This window comes from Mixophyes fleayi, chromosome 11 (assembly GCF_038048845.1).
Source record: "Mixophyes fleayi isolate aMixFle1 chromosome 11, aMixFle1.hap1, whole genome shotgun sequence".
Taxonomy (NCBI): Eukaryota; Metazoa; Chordata; class Amphibia; order Anura; family Limnodynastidae; genus Mixophyes; species Mixophyes fleayi.
The window spans coordinates 16,308,464-16,327,459 of record NC_134412.1 but is presented as its reverse complement, the minus strand read 5'-3'; the positions used below and the strand labels follow the sequence as shown (position 1 = coordinate 16,327,459).

At 41.6% G+C, this 18,996-nt stretch overlaps 1 protein-coding gene across 3 annotated transcripts in view; it reads left to right on the top strand.

Moving 5' to 3' along the window:
* Nucleotides 1-18,996, top strand: part of ATP1A3 (ATPase Na+/K+ transporting subunit alpha 3) — a 104,653-nt gene that overhangs the window by 81,901 nt on the left and 3,756 nt on the right. For all 3 annotated transcript variants that reach the window (XM_075189571.1, XM_075189573.1, XM_075189574.1), the window contains exons 2-19: nt 2,284-2,406; nt 3,568-3,627; nt 4,246-4,449; nt 5,691-5,804; nt 6,596-6,730; nt 7,473-7,590; nt 7,938-8,206; nt 9,688-9,886; nt 9,994-10,103; nt 10,283-10,417; nt 13,183-13,375; nt 14,499-14,674; nt 14,783-14,919; nt 15,697-15,847; nt 17,295-17,463; nt 17,548-17,702; nt 18,232-18,355; nt 18,451-18,596. In XM_075189571.1, coding sequence (XP_075045672.1) covers nt 2,284-2,406; nt 3,568-3,627; nt 4,246-4,449; nt 5,691-5,804; nt 6,596-6,730; nt 7,473-7,590; nt 7,938-8,206; nt 9,688-9,886; nt 9,994-10,103; nt 10,283-10,417; nt 13,183-13,375; nt 14,499-14,674; nt 14,783-14,919; nt 15,697-15,847; nt 17,295-17,463; nt 17,548-17,702; nt 18,232-18,355; nt 18,451-18,596 — 2,718 coding nt within the window. The remainder of the gene's footprint in view (nt 1-2,283; nt 2,407-3,567; nt 3,628-4,245; nt 4,450-5,690; nt 5,805-6,595; nt 6,731-7,472; nt 7,591-7,937; nt 8,207-9,687; nt 9,887-9,993; nt 10,104-10,282; nt 10,418-13,182; nt 13,376-14,498; nt 14,675-14,782; nt 14,920-15,696; nt 15,848-17,294; nt 17,464-17,547; nt 17,703-18,231; nt 18,356-18,450; nt 18,597-18,996) is intronic.

Here is an 18,996-nt window from a genome sequence, read left to right as displayed (position 1 = left end):
CTGCAGTGTAACATGGTTTTGCCAAGATTAAAAATTGGTCCTTTGTTTTGCTTTGCTCCTAACTGTAAAGGCCCGGGAAGCTTAAGTGCTTACGCGTTTTTGAGCTGATCAGGATGCCATGGATTGCATTGGAAGAAATTCCAATAGGAGATTCTAAGCTGTTTCAAACAATTAAGTAATGGCCATTTTCAATATGTTTTGCCCCAGTCATACATAATCATCTTTTCTAGTCTGGCCAGCGACCCAAGGACTTTAAATAGAGGATTAACAAGGGGACTCAATAATTTAAGGACAATGGGCCTGATTCATTAAGGATCTTAACTTGAGAAACTTCTTATTTCAGTCTCCTGGACAAAACCATGTTACAGTGCAAGGGGTGCAAATTAGTATTCTGTTTTGCACATAAGTTAAATACTGCCTGTTTTTTTTATGTAGCACACAAATATCAACTTTAAATTTCAGTGTACAAATAAGCTATCAAGTATTTGTGTGCTACATGAAAAAACAGTCAGTATTTAACTTATGTGCAAAACAGAATACTAATTTGCACCCCTTGCATTTTAACATGGTTTTGTCCAGGAGACTGAAATAAGAAGTTTCTCAAGTTAAGATCCTTAATGAATCAGGCCCTATATCACCCTCTATAAGACTATTGCCGTATTTTCAATCTGATCTCAACTTCAAACAACTCCCAGATTTTGCACTTTCGGTGAGAATTTTGCAAGTCTCCCAACTGTTTCATTAATACTACAGTTTGCTCTCTGCTTCTCCTCCTACTGTACACTTTTCTTGGTACTTCATTGGGAGAACGAGCTGGCTTCCTCTCCTGGATGTCTGGTCGGTCGGACATCTGGATCTATACAAACAAGTGGATGTTAAAATGTAAAAAAAAATGACCTCTTTAGAGATCATAAACGCTCCTGAACCCTCGTGCCCAATGTTATTGGCTTGCATGGTTGAGAACGGCTAGCTAGAGCATTTAGCAAGGGAGCAAGAAGGCAATTGCCTCTTGAGCTTGTCTTATTACTGCAGGAAGACTACTAATTTATTTTTAATGACCACATCTGCATTCCTTCCCATAATTACCCTGTGAATGTAAACATGCAGAGCCTTGTTTGAATACAATGGACCATTTACCTTCGCTATATATTGCCATGGCTAATTGTTGTCATCCCTCCTCTGCCAGTCCGCAAATGATCATAGCATTCTGCTGGTCATGCCCAACTTCCAAGAGCATTTATAATAGAGCCTACTCCGTTATTAACTAAGCTTTCCTTAACCAACATCTCTCTTAAACATTCCCAGATTCCAAAAGAATAGTTTGTAGTGTTATAAATGCAAGACGGATGATGGCCTATCTTGCCTTTTGTTCTGCTCTAAAACGAAATTAAACCAGACTTTGGTTGATGAGAACTTTTGATAAAGGTTTGGGATCCTTGGATGAAATTTAATTTTCCTGCTGGATTGTCCATTTGATTTTCCCAAGGATATTTCATGTTCATTCCCCCTGAAGTCAGTATGATGGAACAATTTCATCCCTCCTCTCTCTCCGATGTTTCTCTACCTCTTTCTTTCCTTTCATCCCATATCTTTCTGTCTTTTTTTATTTTTTATTAAGTATATAGGCGATAAGAGGAGAAGTTGGCAAGTATGACATAACCAAGTACCAGCCATGTTTCTAGTATAAGCCGTTTTCTGCTAAAGCTAGCTGTCTGCACTGTCCATCTATGGTATCACTGACAGGAAGTCTGCAGTGCGTAAATAAACTTTCTCCCCCACAATCACAGCTTTATCTCTGATATCCCCCTTTATGATAAACTCCTGGAAAACATATATGTTTGGGAATGATAATAATAGATGTTTTCTATAAACCAAGCATGTATTTTAGCGTTTGTGGTCCTTTAAATCCAGGGGTGCCCTATGTTTTATTTCGGGAGACTTGTTTTTGTAAGATACGTTTAAATTAGGGTTCACTAATCTCTGTTTTTATGGTGTGGAAAGACCTTTATTTATACCTTATGCTATCCTTGGTTTTACAGACTCTCCTATTTATTTTATGTTATTCTTTATTATAACGGTGTGATCTTGTTGTGTCATGTCCAGGAATCGTGTACTATTTGGTGTGCTTGTGGTTGCGTTTTGTATAATAAATAAGAAAGAGCAACAGAACTAGGATAAATAGTGTAACTGTCCAATACGCCCAAGGAGAAAAAAAAATGTGAAAAAATAAAATATATATTGGGAAATGATTTAATGATAATTTCTTGTCTGTGTCTCCCACAGTACGGCCGGTCAGACAGTTACCGTGTGGCCACCACGCAGGACAATAAAGATGACGAATCTCCTCAGAAGGGGAAGGGCCCAACCAAGAAAGAAATGGACGACCTTAAGAAAGAGGTGGCCATGGTGAGTGTGGGGTCGGAGGTAGACGTGATGGAGCGTTAGTATAGGGTGCTGCTGTGCGCGCGCTGGCGGTCTGTGCTGGAACGTTCCATATCGAGGTTTAAGCAAGGGGTGGCTTCAAATGACCGAGCACATGGGTGCCATCATTTTCATTTTTAACCATTTAGCATCCCTATATTCTGTAAGAGTGCTGTGTGACGTTTTTTGGTGTGCCTCATATTTCAGCGATGTCACTGGGTCCTAGGGATTCGATAGGCTGCATTCTCTTGAATATTGGTTCAGCCGGCAAAATGGCTGCTTCCACTGTGTGTAGGCGATGGGTAAGTTTTAAGCAAGCAATTTGTCTATAACAAGAGCTTCTAGCAGACATGGGAGTACCCCCTGTTTTATTCGGGCTAGGAACGCTTTAAACGCCGTGTTTATAGAATATGGCAATTCAAATCCAATGGTCCTACGTTGACGTACCTACCAGTCCCGCAGAGGGGGTGGTCACATCGTGTTGGGGGCGTGGTCACATCACAATGGGGGCGTGGTCACACAACCATCATGATGTGGCCATGCCCGCATTGTGATGTAAAGCGCTAGGCTGTCCATTAGCTATCTCCCCTCCCCCCCCCCCCCCCAACATTCCCACCCACAGGACAAACATGTCCCTGGGTGGGACAGAGCTCTAAATTCGGGACTTCGGGACTGTCCAGCTGAAATCAGTTGGGAGGTATAAGGTATGGATTGACAAAATCACCTAGTTCTCTGATAGGCAGCATAGAGGAGCAGAAATATTTAGGGAGCACAAACCAATACTGACTCCTATAGATTAGCCCCAGTCCACATATCTTAGCCTTAGAGTTGCATGGATCAGACATTCTAAAAAGGAAAAGTGGAGGTGTTGCCCATAGCAACCAATCAGATTCTAGCTATCATGTTCTAGAATGCACTAGATAAATTATGAAAAGAATCTGATTGGTTGCTATAGGCAACACCTACATTTTTGCTGTTAAGAAAGTTTGCACTTGCCTTACATGCCGTCTGCGTCTCTGGTCACTGGCTACATTACCCCCATTTGTACGTCTATGGTGTGATGTGTAACATTGATGTGAGATTACATTGTGACCCCAATATTGGATTTTGCTAACTTTTTTTTTTTTTTTTTTATTCTGTCCATAGACAGAGCACAAAATGTCCATAGAAGAAGTGTGCCGGAAATACAACACAGACTGCGTGCAGGTCAGTATTACCACTCATTGTATTTACGGTGTAACATATAAAACATGGTATTAAAAATTAAACATGCTTTTTTTAATCATCGTGTAATCAAAGACATGATTTGGCATTTAATAAATTTATAATTTTATTTCCAAGGTTAAGTTCCGTTAAAACTTCATTTGCCAAAATAAATGGCAAAAGTGACTTTATGTAGCTTATTTCCGGGTCTTTAAAAAAGTAATTTCTAAAGACAATTCATTAAGACTGTGGAATGAGTTTTGTCATCTCCTTTATTTGCCAATCTGTCATTTCAGAAATTTACTGCAATAAAGGGATGTAAAATGTTTTTTACGGCTTCTCCGTCTTTTGGTGCATTTAAAGAATGTTTCCACTATCAAATGACTTTAAATGATTGGCTTGTACGTGACCTCCTGAAACCTTTACTATATACGTAGCTCTCTCTTTCTTACCTGGCTGTAAAGCACAGAAAGGAGGAAGAACAAATGATTAAGGGCGTGTACGAGTCAATACATTAAAGTTGCGTGATGATGGATTGCCCCTTTAAAGCCATTTTGAGGTGTGTTGTGTGATGGGCAAGAAGCAACTATGTCTGATATTATTTGTCTTCTGTCTGTACAGGGGTTGACACTTAGTAAAGCAGCAGAGATTTTGGCCCGGGACGGTCCCAATGCCCTTACTCCCCCACCCACCACACCCGAGTGGATAAAGTTTTGCCGCCAGCTGTTTGGTGGGTTCTCCATCCTGCTCTGGATTGGGGCTATTCTCTGCTTCCTGGCATACGGGATCCAGGCGGGTACCGAGGATGATCCTGCAAATGACAATGTGAGCAGACCAACGATGCAATGATATCTCTGTGATTTTTGTGGTTCTCCCTCCGCCTGCGGGGGCTGAGCTGCGGAGGTCAACGATTTGCAACCTCTACTTAAAGTCCTACAACACGCGCTGCTTTCTCATACCATTACAGGGGCAAACGCAGGATTTGTAGAGGGGGGTTTCCACACCACGCTGCCAGTGGGCGTGACCAGCATGCATGGGGGCGTGGCTATAATTTTAGACAGTGTTTGGCTGCTCTCCAACTCTTCCTATCCCCATAATATACATGCGCAATGCTGCGTGCACTACTGTTAGGTGCACGCAGCTCTCCCTTTTCAAGCAGAGCTGTGTGAAGCGGGAGCAGTTTCCAGCCATCTCAATTATACAGTGCCCCAGGCTTGGAGGGGGGTTTCCAGGCACTAGGAACCCCCACCCCCCCCCTTGGTTTGCCTATGCATTAACCCTCACACTCGCTCTCTAGATGCTATGCACATTAGTGGCGGAGATAGGATTGCAGGTTTTATACAGCCCGTAACTGATTACTAAACACACACATATTTATCTCCTTCCATTTTAAATAGAAATGGGAGGGCAGCAAATATTTGCTGCCAACCCGCCATAGGCTACGGATAGGAGTAGCAGCAGTAACATCCAACACGTTTTATTCAGCATGAAGATCTCCTTGCACCAGAAGCAGGCAAGACGTAACTTTCTTTTCATAAGTGCTCGATATTGTTTTTGATATCGCCATCTAGTGTCATAACCTGGTAATACACCACACCTACTCTCCCGGAATGTCTGGGAGACTCTCGAATTTCAGGGATCTAGTACATTCTAAAAAATGATAGCTAGAATCTGATTGGTTGCTTTCGGCACATGTAGCCGCTATTCTGCAAAAACAGATTACAAATATATGAAAAGTCATATTTAGCCCAAAATACACATTAATGCAACTAATTTACACAGAAATAAAACACAGTCAAATCGGATTTCCTGCTGTTATTTGTAACAATATCTTGCGATACAAAGACCGTGCAGTCAGTGCTTTATATTTGGTTACAGCAACAATGGTTCTATGGCATCTGCTGAAAGTGGGTTATTTTCACATAAATGTTTTTTTGTTTTGTAATGTGAACCTTGTCTTGCCTGGGGATCTCTGTTCCCTGTTACACCTCTGATTATACCAATATTTGGAGTTCAGTGAGGCTCATCCTATAACACTCGTCCTCTCTCCGCCCTTTGTCTTTTAGCTGTACCTGGGTATTGTTTTGGCTGCAGTCGTGATCATCACCGGCTGCTTCTCGTACTACCAAGAAGCCAAGAGTTCTAAAATCATGGAGTCCTTCAAGAACATGGTGCCCCAGGTATGTAGGAATGATCTCTACGCAGTAACATCTCGTCCCCAGCTCTCCACTTCTCTATCTGCCTCTCTGCTGCTCCTCCGCTTGTTCATTTCACTCCCTACTTATCAAACAGCTATGAGCTATTTAGCTGTCAAAAACCCTATTGTCGCTGACTATCGCCATCTATGTTATGTTCAATTGAGGCGGCGCAAATATTCTACTTATCATCATCGGTTTAAAATTAATAAGACTATTCCTCCAGCCCAAAAAAATATTTTCTGCTCCTTGGGATGGACGAGGGACTGGTAGATATGATATGATATAATATAACGTATATATTATATCTACTGATATATTTTTATCTAAAAGTGATTTATTTTATTTGTACTTTAAAAAACTTTTGTTGAACGCTTTTTGTTATAGCATTGGCTCTGAAAGCTTGAATCTGAACTTTCAGCGGCATTGCGCAAGCTGGTCACGCCTGTGCACAACGACGGAGACCTGTCCAGGGAAAGCGAGAAGTAATTCTCTCCGTATTGGGACACTAGGAAGTTCAGATGCCTCTGAGATGTTTAGTTTTTAATAACTATGGTCAAACGAAGCAATAAAAAAAATTGTTTTTTCGACTTGGCGAGTAATAATATATAGGCCCCAATTTAACCTTCTCAGTGCTTTTCCTTTTTGGCCTTTGCTCCTCGACTCTTGGACATCGCCGTTTTTCCAATGTCTACTTATTATGTCTCCTCTTCACTCCGCTGTTCTTCTTTTCGAACAATAGACCTGCTGACACTCTATTCCCCTTATTCTCTCAGCAAGCTTTAGTCATCCGAGAAGGGGAGAAGATGCAGCTGAACGCAGAGGAAGTTGTGGTTGGCGATCTGGTGGAGGTTAAAGGTGGAGACAGAGTCCCAGCTGACCTTAGGATCATTTCTGCCCATGGCTGCAAAGTGAGTTCTGGTTATATTATAGAGCAAACAACTGCAATATCATCCCCCACCCCCCAAGAAAGGGTTTAAAACACACACCACCACCTCCTCAGAGCAGCTATTTGTCTGAATCACTCTTAATCAGTGTATAGTGGCAGGTATGGAAAGCCAATGGGATCACATTGAAGAGCATTTTTGACAACTATTCTGAAGTTAAACTTTTTTACCAAGAACAACCAATGAAATGTTTGCTTTCATTTTGTAAACTGTACTAGAAAAATGACGGTAAGAATCTGATTGGTTGCTCTGTGAAACACCTTCTTTTCTACCTGTAGAACGATATTTAGAAATGTCCTTCAATATGAGAAACAAGCAGATTTGCTTTGGAATTTTGCGCAAATCAAACATCAGAATAGAACAGGTCATTCCGCTGACATTCCAACGAGACAAGAAAAGTTGCACTGTTGCTTACACGCTCTGTTTGTAATTTACGCGTTTCGCAGTATTTATAGCTTGTGGATAGATTTTCCTCTGGTGTGATTGTGGCCGAATAAGGGAGAGGTCCGGATATAAGTAAAATAATAGGTGGATTCTGCTCAGAACACTTGAGGCCAATGTTGCACAACCAAATGCAGATTGAGATGGATTGTTACACCAGCAGTAATTTACGGTCCTCTTTGCTTTCTCTCTAGAGCGCCACTACTTCTGCCAATCTTCCTCATTCGCACTCTTATTTCTCCTCTTCCACCTTCTACTCTTCCAGGTAGATAACTCTTCCCTGACAGGTGAATCTGAGCCACAGACCAGGTCACCTGACTGCACCCACGATAACCCTCTGGAGACGCGAAACATCACTTTCTTCTCCACCAACTGCGTAGAAGGTAACACTGTTCTGTTCTGCAGTCTTCATCCATATGATCAGAGAAGGGCTGGTAGTATTTGGCCGGGAGACACAAGTTCTACTGCGTATGTTTTCTGACTACGCCATGTATGTGGTAACAACATGGTAACATACAGTTTATTTCTAGCAGTTATACCAGTACCGTTTACAAGTGATTTTAAGCGTGTAAGTAAAGCAGTGAGGTGAGGTAGACTGCGGAATATCTTATCCTGCTTATGTTGCTGCATAAAGCAGACCGGGTATATCTAAAGAGTATCTGAGATTAAATATAGAAGCTGTAGTTAGATGGGTGAAAACGCGTTGGTAACTCAGCTGCTTCGTTTGCAGGGACGGCCCGCGGAGTGGTAGTCGCTACAGGAGACAGAACAGTGATGGGGCGAATTGCCACCCTGGCTTCTGGTCTGGAAGTCGGAAAGACCCCAATTGCCAAGGAAATCGAGCACTTTATCCACCTGATCACTGGTGTGGCGGTGTTCCTGGGAATCACCTTCTTCATCCTCTCGCTTATTTTGGGCTACTCCTGGCTGGAGGCGGTCATCTTTCTCATCGGAATCATCGTGGCTAATGTACCAGAGGGGCTGCTGGCCACTGTCACTGTAAGTACTGCGGGATCCTTCCAAATAGCATTCAGCACTAGTCTATATGTTTCTCAAAATAAGAATGTCTCTTCTGAAGGATCTGTATTGTCACACTGTAACCGTCCTTAAACGTACACATATATGACCACAGGTTATTTTGTATTATCGCATTCCTTTGCCAACATGTGTGGTTTTGAAGCAGCTTTTTATTCTTTGGTTGGCACGTGGCACAATGGTTAGCATTGCTGCCTCGCAAACGCTGGGGCCATTGATTTAATTCCAACCAGGGCACCATATGTATGAAGTTTTGTATGTTCTCACCATGTTAGCTGGGGTTTCCTCCCACAACAAAATATATAATGGTAGGTTAATGGGCTTTGGATGGAAGTGACCCTAGTGTGTCTCTGGATGTTTGTGTGTGTCTGTGTGTGGTGGAGAGTTTAGATTGTAAGCTCCAGTGGGGAATGGTTAAACATTCTCTGTAAAGGGCTGCCTAATATCTTGGCACTATATAAAAAAAGGTTTGTTAATTATAATAATTCCCTTCTTCTATAGAACAATATAAGCATCTGCACTAGTCTTATATCTTTGCGACCAAAATAAGTAGTCGCATGTCAACAAAGTGCAGGAAGCCCAGAGAACATACCACGCATTTTATGTCATTACAATGACTTAATCTCTGCATAAAGACATGAAACGCGTCTGGTGTAGATGGTTGTTCCTGCAGTTATGTTCTCTATAGGAGTACCTATCTACATTCATGTGTTCTACACTCGATAATCTCACATTAAATAAATGGGTGTATTATAACCTGAAAGTATTTTACAACTACTATTCTTTTTGCTGTAGTGTTGTATTTATTGGAATTGTCCCATATATATATATATATATATACATCTTTATGATCTTGATAGTAGCTCTACCTGCAGTTCTATTGGGAACCCACTATTAAGTCCCAGTATAGATTTTTCATTTAATCCTTAAGAATTCCTTCCCCGGGTCATTTATTAGAAGAAGGACAGTGCTATACTACTTACTTGGGGAGTGACTATTGGCACAAAAGCTTTCTTATCTACATTGTAACATGAACTTGTTATCCTTAACAATGAGATCTAGAATATGTGTCCTCAAATGTTTTCAATCTCCACTACCATACGGAACACTGTGACATCATTTGTAAACACATCTTGTTCTAACTCCATCCGTGCGAATTGCTTTTCCTAGTGCAGAAGTTCTTAAAAGACTTATTTATATGTAATCTTCCTGTTAGATACAAGGCACTCTAAGTGTACTAATAAATTATAACTGGTAGGAAATCGGCTACAAAATAGTACTAACATTTGATCAACAGTTTAATAGTTAATCTGTATAGTAAAAACAACATCTTGGCTCGAAGGCTTGTTCTACGTGTAGGAATCCACAGGTTAAAGACTTCCTTAGTTTGTATGTTAGATGCACACGGTATTTATTATAATCATCCCATGACCTGGCCTCTGCAGGTATGCCTAACGCTAACTGCCAAACGTATGGCTCGAAAGAATTGCCTGGTGAAGAACCTGGAAGCTGTAGAAACTCTGGGGTCTACATCTACCATCTGCTCAGACAAGACTGGAACCCTTACGCAGAACCGTATGACTGTGGCACACATGTGGTTCGACAACCAGATCCACGAGGCCGACACCACAGAGGACCAGTCAGGTGCGGGAGTCACTTCCAATGTCCAGCCAGAGTTTTTCTCCAGGATTTCTTCTGTCTGTCATCTCATCCGCTCCCTCTTTTTTCTCCTCCCATGTGTCCTCTCTCAGGTGCATCATTTGATAAGAGTTCTCCTACCTGGGTGGCCTTGGCTCGGATCGCTGCCCTGTGCAACCGCGCCGTCTTCAAAGCAGGAAACGACAACATTCCCATACTGAAGGTGTGTGACGTTAGCGACTCGTCTGGAGCTGAGTATCATTGTGTCACTGTGTGTGGATGCTCATCTTTACGTATGTCACGCTAACTGTGTATGTGTCACTGTAAAACAGCCTCGCCTCCTGTTATTACATGAGGGGATATCGGTTCCGGTAGGTAACATAGTAATTGTCTTCTTCTCAGAGGGACGTGGCTGGTGATGCCTCTGAATCTGCTCTCCTGAAGTGCATTGAGCTGTCCTGTGGGTCGGTGAAGCTGATGAGGGAGAAGAACAAGAAAGTAGCAGAGATCCCCTTTAACTCCACCAACAAGTACCAGGTTAGTTACTGGTGGACCGTTGCCATAAGGTGCCCTCGCCGCCAGTGACGGAACTACCGTTGGTGCATCAGCTCCCGTGCACCGGGGCCCATGGAGATAATGGGGCCCCATGCATGGCAGAGGGTTGAGGGCCCCGGGGCCCACAGCTCACTAGTTCCACCTTCATATTGATGTTCGATATGTATTATACTGAGAACAGTTTATAGGAGTAGGATTGTGGGGTACTTTCTGTGTCTGAGTCCTTGTCTCTTCAAGGTAAAGTATAACTTTGTGTAAGAAAGTACATATTTGGGTTCTCTTTGTTTAATAAAATTAGAAGTGACCATATTTATTCATTGACTACCAATTCCATATAAGCTGCTCTGTATTTTAGATTATGCGGCCTTTGGTTTGGTAGTCTCACATCCACTTGTGGGGTGTCCAGAAACAGGGGAATTGAAGGGCATCTCCACTGATTTTTTATTTTTACTAAATAGTGTGGAAGGTGAAGATAATCTGGGGACCTGAGCTGCATGTACACCATGCGTCCCTACGCTGCACACGAGTCTCAACTATAGGTGACACTGTGAGGGAGGGTTTGGGGAATATGTGACAAGAGGAGAGTGTGGAAGCAATATATTTATTTTAATAAAAAGAAACCCCATATTAAATGAAATACCCCCAATAGCCACTATATTACACAAGTAGCCCCCACATTACATTAATAACCCCAGCTTAGATGGACACACCCCAACATTACATTAATACCCCCAACCTTAGATTGACATTCCCCAACAGCCCCCACATCTGCAGTTGGGGTGTTTTGGAATTTGAGGATAGTTAAAGGAGGACATATCGGTACACAACCATACAGCCCCGCTCTCCACTGTCACCCCAGCCCCACTTTATCCTAACCCTCAGGTTGTGTAGTGCATTCCAGTCCTACAACCAATAACAAATTGCAGAATTCATCTTTGTCATGTGCAGTGCATCTCGTCTTACCCTAATGGCATTTAACTGTTTCTCTCTAATACTTTCATTCAATACATTAATTTCACAGCATCGGACAGGTCTGGTCCTGCATATAATCCACTCCCCCCACTAGCACCGTTCTCCGTGTCCATCCTTCCTGACTCTCACCCTCCTCCCACGCCTTTGTCATTCCCCCCCTCTCTCTCTCTCTCTCTCTCCGACGATTAGTCCCAGCTGCTACAGGATCCCAGCCTGATCCTTCTTAACATTCATTTCATAATAACATAAAAGCTTTTTAACTCTTACCTCCCTGGGCTTGCTGCATCCTGCATTACGGCACATTGTGTATTGACAGTAACCCCATCATCGCTGGACTGCACAGCAAAGAGAATGAGGCGTGTGACTTGTCTCACACTCAGCTGTCCTTACAATGCACTATGCATATTGCGATATGAATAAATGTTCTGTTAGCACTGCACAGAATGTTTATGGCAAACAGGCAAACTAGGCATGTGCCTAAGGCAGTCCTGTTTAAGGGACAGCTTAGAAATATATTGTTTCTTTGCAGTGTTCTTGTGCAACCTAGTCTTTACCAGTCACTTAGATTCCTCAATACAAATAATTAAGGTGTTGGACTGTCTGTGTAGCAGTATCAGGGATACACCATCACGAATGTAGGGTGCATTTAGTCACAATGACTAGACCATTTTGTTGTGGCCCAGTACTAGTTTCAGACATTCCTACAATGAATCCACACTTCGTGAGCCTCCTTTGCTGTCTTTGCTGTGGAAGGGTCTTGCGTTCAAAGATGAATCGGATGTTCTTGCGCTCACTGGAGTATCGTCCATTTCTGGACATGCACAGAGCAATTTAATGCAAAATACGTCGGGTACCGGCATTTACGTTTCGTAATGAATCGGGCCCACAGTGAGCATAGTACTTCCTATGCTGTTATGTAACAGTATAGATCAGAGCTGATTTCTATTTCTTTTAAAACACTTAGGGTTATATTTACTAAACTGTGGGTTTGAAGAAGTGGAGATGTTGCCTATAGCAACCAATTCGATTCTAGCTGTCATTTATTTAAGTACATTCTACAAAATGACAGCTAGATTCTGATTGGTTGCTTTGGGTAACATCTCTACTTTTTCAAACCCGCAGTTTAGTAAATATACCAGTTAGGGTTAAATGTGTCACACCTTCTAAAAAGGAAAAGTGGAGATGTTGCCTTTAGCAACCAATCAGATTCTAGCTGTCATATTCTATATTGTACTAGATAAATGATAGCTAGAATCTGATTGGTTGCTATGGGCTCCCTCAACCTGAATTTTTTTCCTTATGTGAATACAGTTTATTGCTGATTTTTTATTTTCTAAGTCAAGTCAATAAACCTTATGTGGGGAGACAGCCCCTATATCTCCACAATAATGTGGAGGCTATATCTAATGAGCAGTTGTAGCATCAGACAGCCTTTTCTGCACGGCTTCCTGTTAGATGATGCATCCTTGACACAGATATCACGGTTCATAGATCTCTGATAGGAGGATACAAAGGTGATCTCCCTCTAATCCATTGTGAGTAGAAAGGAAGCCGATGGAGAGAGAGGTTACAGAAACATCCATTGTGCAGATATACATACATGCTGTATACACAAACATCACAATAAGGATTGAAGCAGGTCGGAGTATAATGAAGATGTGCGATCAACCTGTTTCCTTTAGAATACATTGTTACAATATAATTAAGTGGTGATTTTGGATGATCACCTCAGATGCATCCCATCTTGTACAGTATTATCCTCTCCTCTTCCCCAGCTGTCCATCCACGAGACAGAAGATCCCAATGATAACCGCTACATGCTTGTAATGAAAGGAGCCCCAGAGAGGATTCTGGATGTCTGTTCCACCATCCTAATCCAGGGCAAGGAGCAACCACTGGACGAGGAGCTGAAAGAAGCTTTCCAGAATGCATACCTGGAGCTGGGCGGCCTCGGAGAGAGAGTACTGGGTGTGTAAACAAGATAAAAGTGTCAAGGGAGTTGAAGAGGAACAATACCTGGCATGTTGGGTCTATACTGTGGTGTCAGACGTTACCAGCTTTGTATATGCATTGCTTGATGTATAATTAATATTACATTTTCTTTTTTTATAGCTATGGGTAGGGTTTCATTCACCAGGTACATGTCCATAGGCAATCCCCTGTTGATACCCACGACCACTCTACCAATGGAAACGTTTTTTTGTAAAAAAAATCTATTTTCTAAATTGGTGGCTCCGCAAATAAAATGGCTCTCATTACAGGCATCTATAATGCTTATATATACGTAAATGTGTAGCACTTGTAATGAAGCAGGTTAGCTTGTTGTGGATAAGACACTATTGTCCGACAACTGCTTGGACATATGTGTCTTATTGTAAAAAACACCAGTTGCTTTGGGGGGTATCTCGCAAGAGAGAGTATTCGTGTCTCTAAAAGAGAATGTAAAGAAGTGTATGGGAAAGAAAATTAGCTATTTATGGTGTATTTGGAAAGACTGTTAATTGTGTTGCGATCCCACAACCTGGGAGTTGCAAACTCTAGATGTAGAATGGAAAGTATATCAATGAAACCTTCTATAGGCTCTACGTGTCCAGGTAAATGTGTAGGAAAGAGAGGTGCTCCCACTCCTTCCTCCATATTTGCTTTTAGACGGCCGTGCAAAGCGACCGTCCAAATTCAGAAGGGGTCTGGTGGAGTGACCCCCGCATGCATGGTAATGATTTTAATTATTAGTCATTACCATACATGGCTGCAATGCTCCTTCACCTCCTCCCTGTGCCAAAATCCTCCTGAGGTGGCGGAGGTTAGTTCTGCTCTGTCCCGAAGCCACTTCATATGTAAAACGCGTTATGCAATGCCTCAAATTTACATATGTTGCCGCTTTGTGCCAAGAACAAAGCAGAGCTGATCTCTGCCATCACAGAGGTGATGGAGGATTTCAGTGTAGGGAGGACAGGAAGGAGTAATATCATTACCATGCGTGTGCACCATCGCTTCATACTAACGTACATAGACAGTTATGTGAGAGGGAAAACTCATCAATGCCTCCAGTATCTCCTTTATCTCACACTTCCGTTCTTCCTTTCTCTAGGATTCTGCCACTATTTATTCCCAGAAGAGTTGCACCCTAAGGGCTTTGCTTTTGATACTGAGGACGTTAATTTCAGTACCGAGAACATGTGCTTTGTGGGGCTCATGTCCATGATTGACCCACCCAGAGCAGCCGTACCAGACGCTGTGGGCAAATGCAGAAGCGCGGGCATCAAGGTGAGAGAGACAGATTGTAAATAGTTGGCATCATAAGGGGGTACATGGAAAAAAAAACCAAGCTGAGAGCCCCTGATCTATGGAAATAACACTTATTATATCCTGTAGGTTATCATGGTGACTGGTGACCACCCAATCACAGCCAAGGCCATCGCCAAGGGCGTAGGGATCATCTCTGAGGGTAATGAGACTGTGGAGGACATTGCAGCCAGACTAAACATCCCCGTCTCCCAGGTTAATCCCAGGTAAGGGGAGTACAAGTTAAGACCAGCAACAGTGCAAAGGGATTGTGGGAATGACTAAAAATTTTATAGGATTAAATGTTGACCTTGAGCCATATCCTTGTGTATTGTGATTTTGGGATATACCATGGACCATCAAAGTTCCAGTTCCCATGTCTCCAAGACTTATTCTGAGCTTTTCCCTTTTGTGACTCAGCTTTATGTTCCCAATAGCCATCCATCCATAAATCAATGTACTCCACCAGTAATTAAAAATGATGCCCCTGTAAATTTGCCATCATCGGCATGGACCAGTGTGGCTTTTCCATGAGTTCAGAGAACATATGTTCCAATCTCAAGACGATTGCCATGTTCTGTGGATAATCAATTATTTGGACCAAGTTTAGAACTGATCCAACTCTCCAAACCTCATGGAAGCTCAGTCTCATCCATCATCTCCAAAAAGATCACCCTTTTGCTAGATATATCCTATCTTTATCATGTTCCCTCTAGATTAATGGTAGGTAACCAGGCTCTCCAGTTGTTGTGCAATTACGAGTCTTACAGCGCTGGAGAACCTCAGGTTGCCTAAATCTACCTTAGGCTGAAAGCTGTTAAGCCTCTCTTTACCATGTGTGCCCCTCAGCATGTGGGTATGACTGCTAGCACAGGTCTATATAATTTGAAGGACACTTTCTGAATACATGATAATACATAATAAAATGACAATAGGATGGATTAAAAAAGAGACATTGGTCTTCATATCATGGTTGTCCACGTGACTGTTTATTGTTTCACCAGAGATGCGAAGGCCTGTGTAATCCACGGGACAGACCTGAAAGACTTTAGCAGTGAGCAGATTGACGAGATCCTGCAGAACCACACAGAGATCGTCTTTGCCCGCACTTCCCCCCAGCAGAAACTCATCATCGTGGAAGGCTGCCAGCGTCAGGTGAGTGTGTACTGTTCAAAGACAATAATTGTGTGCAGTCCTAGGTCAACCTCCGTCACTTCCACTAGGTTCTAAATCAGGGGTAGGCAACCTGCGGCTCTCCAGGTGTTGTGAAACTACAAGTCCCAGCATGCTTTGCCAGTAGATAACCAGCAGAGAGGTGGCAAGGCATGCTGGGATTTGTAGTTTCACAACACCTGGAGAGCCACAGGTTCCCTACCCCTGTTCTAAATGATACCTCAGAGTTCCATTGCTGAACCGAGGCGCCAGCTGTTTAATGTAAGCAGTTTTCATTGGGGAATCCCTGATGATGTCATCAAACGGTTCCCAAAACCAGAGATAGATGGTGTAGGTGCCAATGTAAGAGAAATAAACAAACTAGAGCCTATCTCACTAGATTTGAGATGGCAAATTCACAAATGATTCATAATTCAATATAAAATACTACCGTGATCTGACAACTTCCTGTCATCTCTCTGGGGATAAACAGAGTAGAATAAATATAAAAATAATTAAACAAACCCCTCACTAATGCATATAATGTTCCCTAAACTTTATATAGTGCATTAGGTATTCCAAATGGGAAACAATATTATTAAACAATATTACATATAATGTAAGAGTACATTACTCCATAAAATTCACTTTGTTTGGGCACCATTACATATTTCACACCTATGTCTAGTTTAACTTCTGTAAGAAATGCTCTACTTAAACACTTTCATTTCAAACCCCCTCTTTTATCAGTGAAGAATAGTCATCTAGTCCTATCTTAAAGTTGTTTTGCTATCTGTATGAAATTATCATAACTGGATAGGGATAAATTATAAAGAAGATCATTGTTTTTTTTCCTTTCATGTTTCTTAAAAATCTCAATATTCAAATGCATACGCCTAATAATAATGCAGGAAGCCTTTTTTTATAATGTGACCCATCAATTATTCTACTAATAGTAACATCATCGAGGAATTCTTGTAATTATTGGTTCATCCAACAAACTGGCTACCACCAGTTTGTGCCTACTGGTTTCTAGTGAACCAATGGGCGGCATTATCAGAAATATTGGCAGACTCCGCTGTGTAGTTCTGTGTAAAACCGTTAAATGTTCACGCTGCTATAAAGAAACATGAATAAAAATGTTTGTAGATTATGTTATCATCAATTGGGTGGTATCAATTTAAACAAAAATATTTTATTAGACCTCCTTTAAATGTTGACACTATTTTACCTTGTAATAAATTTTTATATATGTTCCCTAGTGTTGTACATTTTTGAGTCTTGATTTTTTATTCCTGGACTGACAAATTATTCTACGGATGTTATATATAAAGTAGTTTTAGATCATGTCCATAATTTCATAATAAACTATTTCTAGGTTTGCAGCCGGGACACTTATTTTTATTTTGATCCTCTTACCCCAACCTCACACTTCTGCTTCTCTCTCCAGGGCGCCATTGTGGCCGTGACAGGTGACGGTGTTAATGACTCCCCTGCTCTAAAGAAGGCTGATATTGGGGTGGCAATGGGTATAGCAGGCTCGGACGTCTCTAAACAAGCAGCCGATATGATTCTGCTGGATGATAACTTTGCCTCCATCGTCACTGGTGTGGAGGAAGGTAAGCAGAGGCTGTTTTGTTATATGATACTCGGTGTAGCATGGTATTGTATGAATAGATATGAATAACAATGTCCGCTCTCAGGTCGCCTTATCTTTGATAACCTGAAGAAGTCCATCGCCTACACCCTGACCAGTAACATCCCAGAGATTACTCCCTTCCTGCTCTTCATTATGGCCAATATTCCTCTGCCCCTGGGCACCATCACCATTCTGTGCATTGATCTGGGCACCGACATGGTGAGTAGGAAAGAGAATGGGAAATGGCAATTCACAGCTTGGATATATAAATCTTTATTCAATAATAAACAATAATAATAGACAAGAATAGCTGTAACAAATAACCAATCATACACTTTCTGTTAGCCTAAGCTGACGAAAGCCCATCTCTGATACACATTTTTGCTATTTGCACTTCCTTAAAAAATAATCCTTATAAGAATATTGTTACTTTTTAGATTGTTGCAACAATCTGTAGTTCTGTGTAAAACAGTTAAATGTTAGCGTTGCTATAAAGAAACATGAATAAAAATGTTTGTAGATTATGTTACCATCAATTGGATGGTATCAATTTAAACAAAAATATTTGATTAGACTCCTTTAAATGTTGACACTATTGTACCTTCTAATACATTTTTATATATGTTCCCTAGTGTTGTACATATATGAGTCTTGATTGGTTATTCGTGGACTGACAAATTATTCTACGGATGTTATATATAAAGTAGTTTTAGATCATGCCTATAATTTCATAATAAACTATTTCTAGGTTCCTGCCATCTCCCTGGCCTACGAAGCAGCTGAGAGTGACATTATGAAGCGTCAACCAAGAAATCCCCGTACAGACAAACTGGTGAACGAAAGACTGATCAGCATGGCGTATGGGCAGATTGGTGAGTGGGGTCATTGTGTATTGAGTTACTATTGATATAAATACTGTACACTTACTGATCACCATTTGTATCTTTGTACCTGTCTCTAACTTTAGGTATGATCCAGGCTCTCGGTGGTTTCTTCTCATACTTTGTCATTCTGGCAGAAAATGGTTTCCTGCCATCTCACTTGGTTGGCATTCGGTTAAATTGGGATGATAGATCTTGCAACGACCTGGAGGACAGCTATGGTCAACAATGGGTGAGTTGTGAGCTTTTTGTTCAATAATAATTTCTAATTGCACACATTACCCCAAGCAGTTGATCTGTGTATTTACATCACTCCTGGGCCCGGTTTTATTTCCTGTTAACCCAACCACTGCTAAACTTGATGGGCCTCTATCACATCCCATATGTATAAAAAAAAAACATGTATTCTACCAGTTGGATAGTGTACATAAGAATAAAGGTGACAAACTATGAAACAATGGGCAATCCGCAACCACTGAAATTAAGTTTGGTTCTTTGTGGCATTTTCCCCACATGTTTGTCTTATAAACCATTGTTTTAGCTGTAACATCACCCAGGCTTCACACTTGCCATTCCATCCACATGAGAAGTGATCCAGGAATTACCAAAAGTAGCCTCTTTCCAATGAGTTA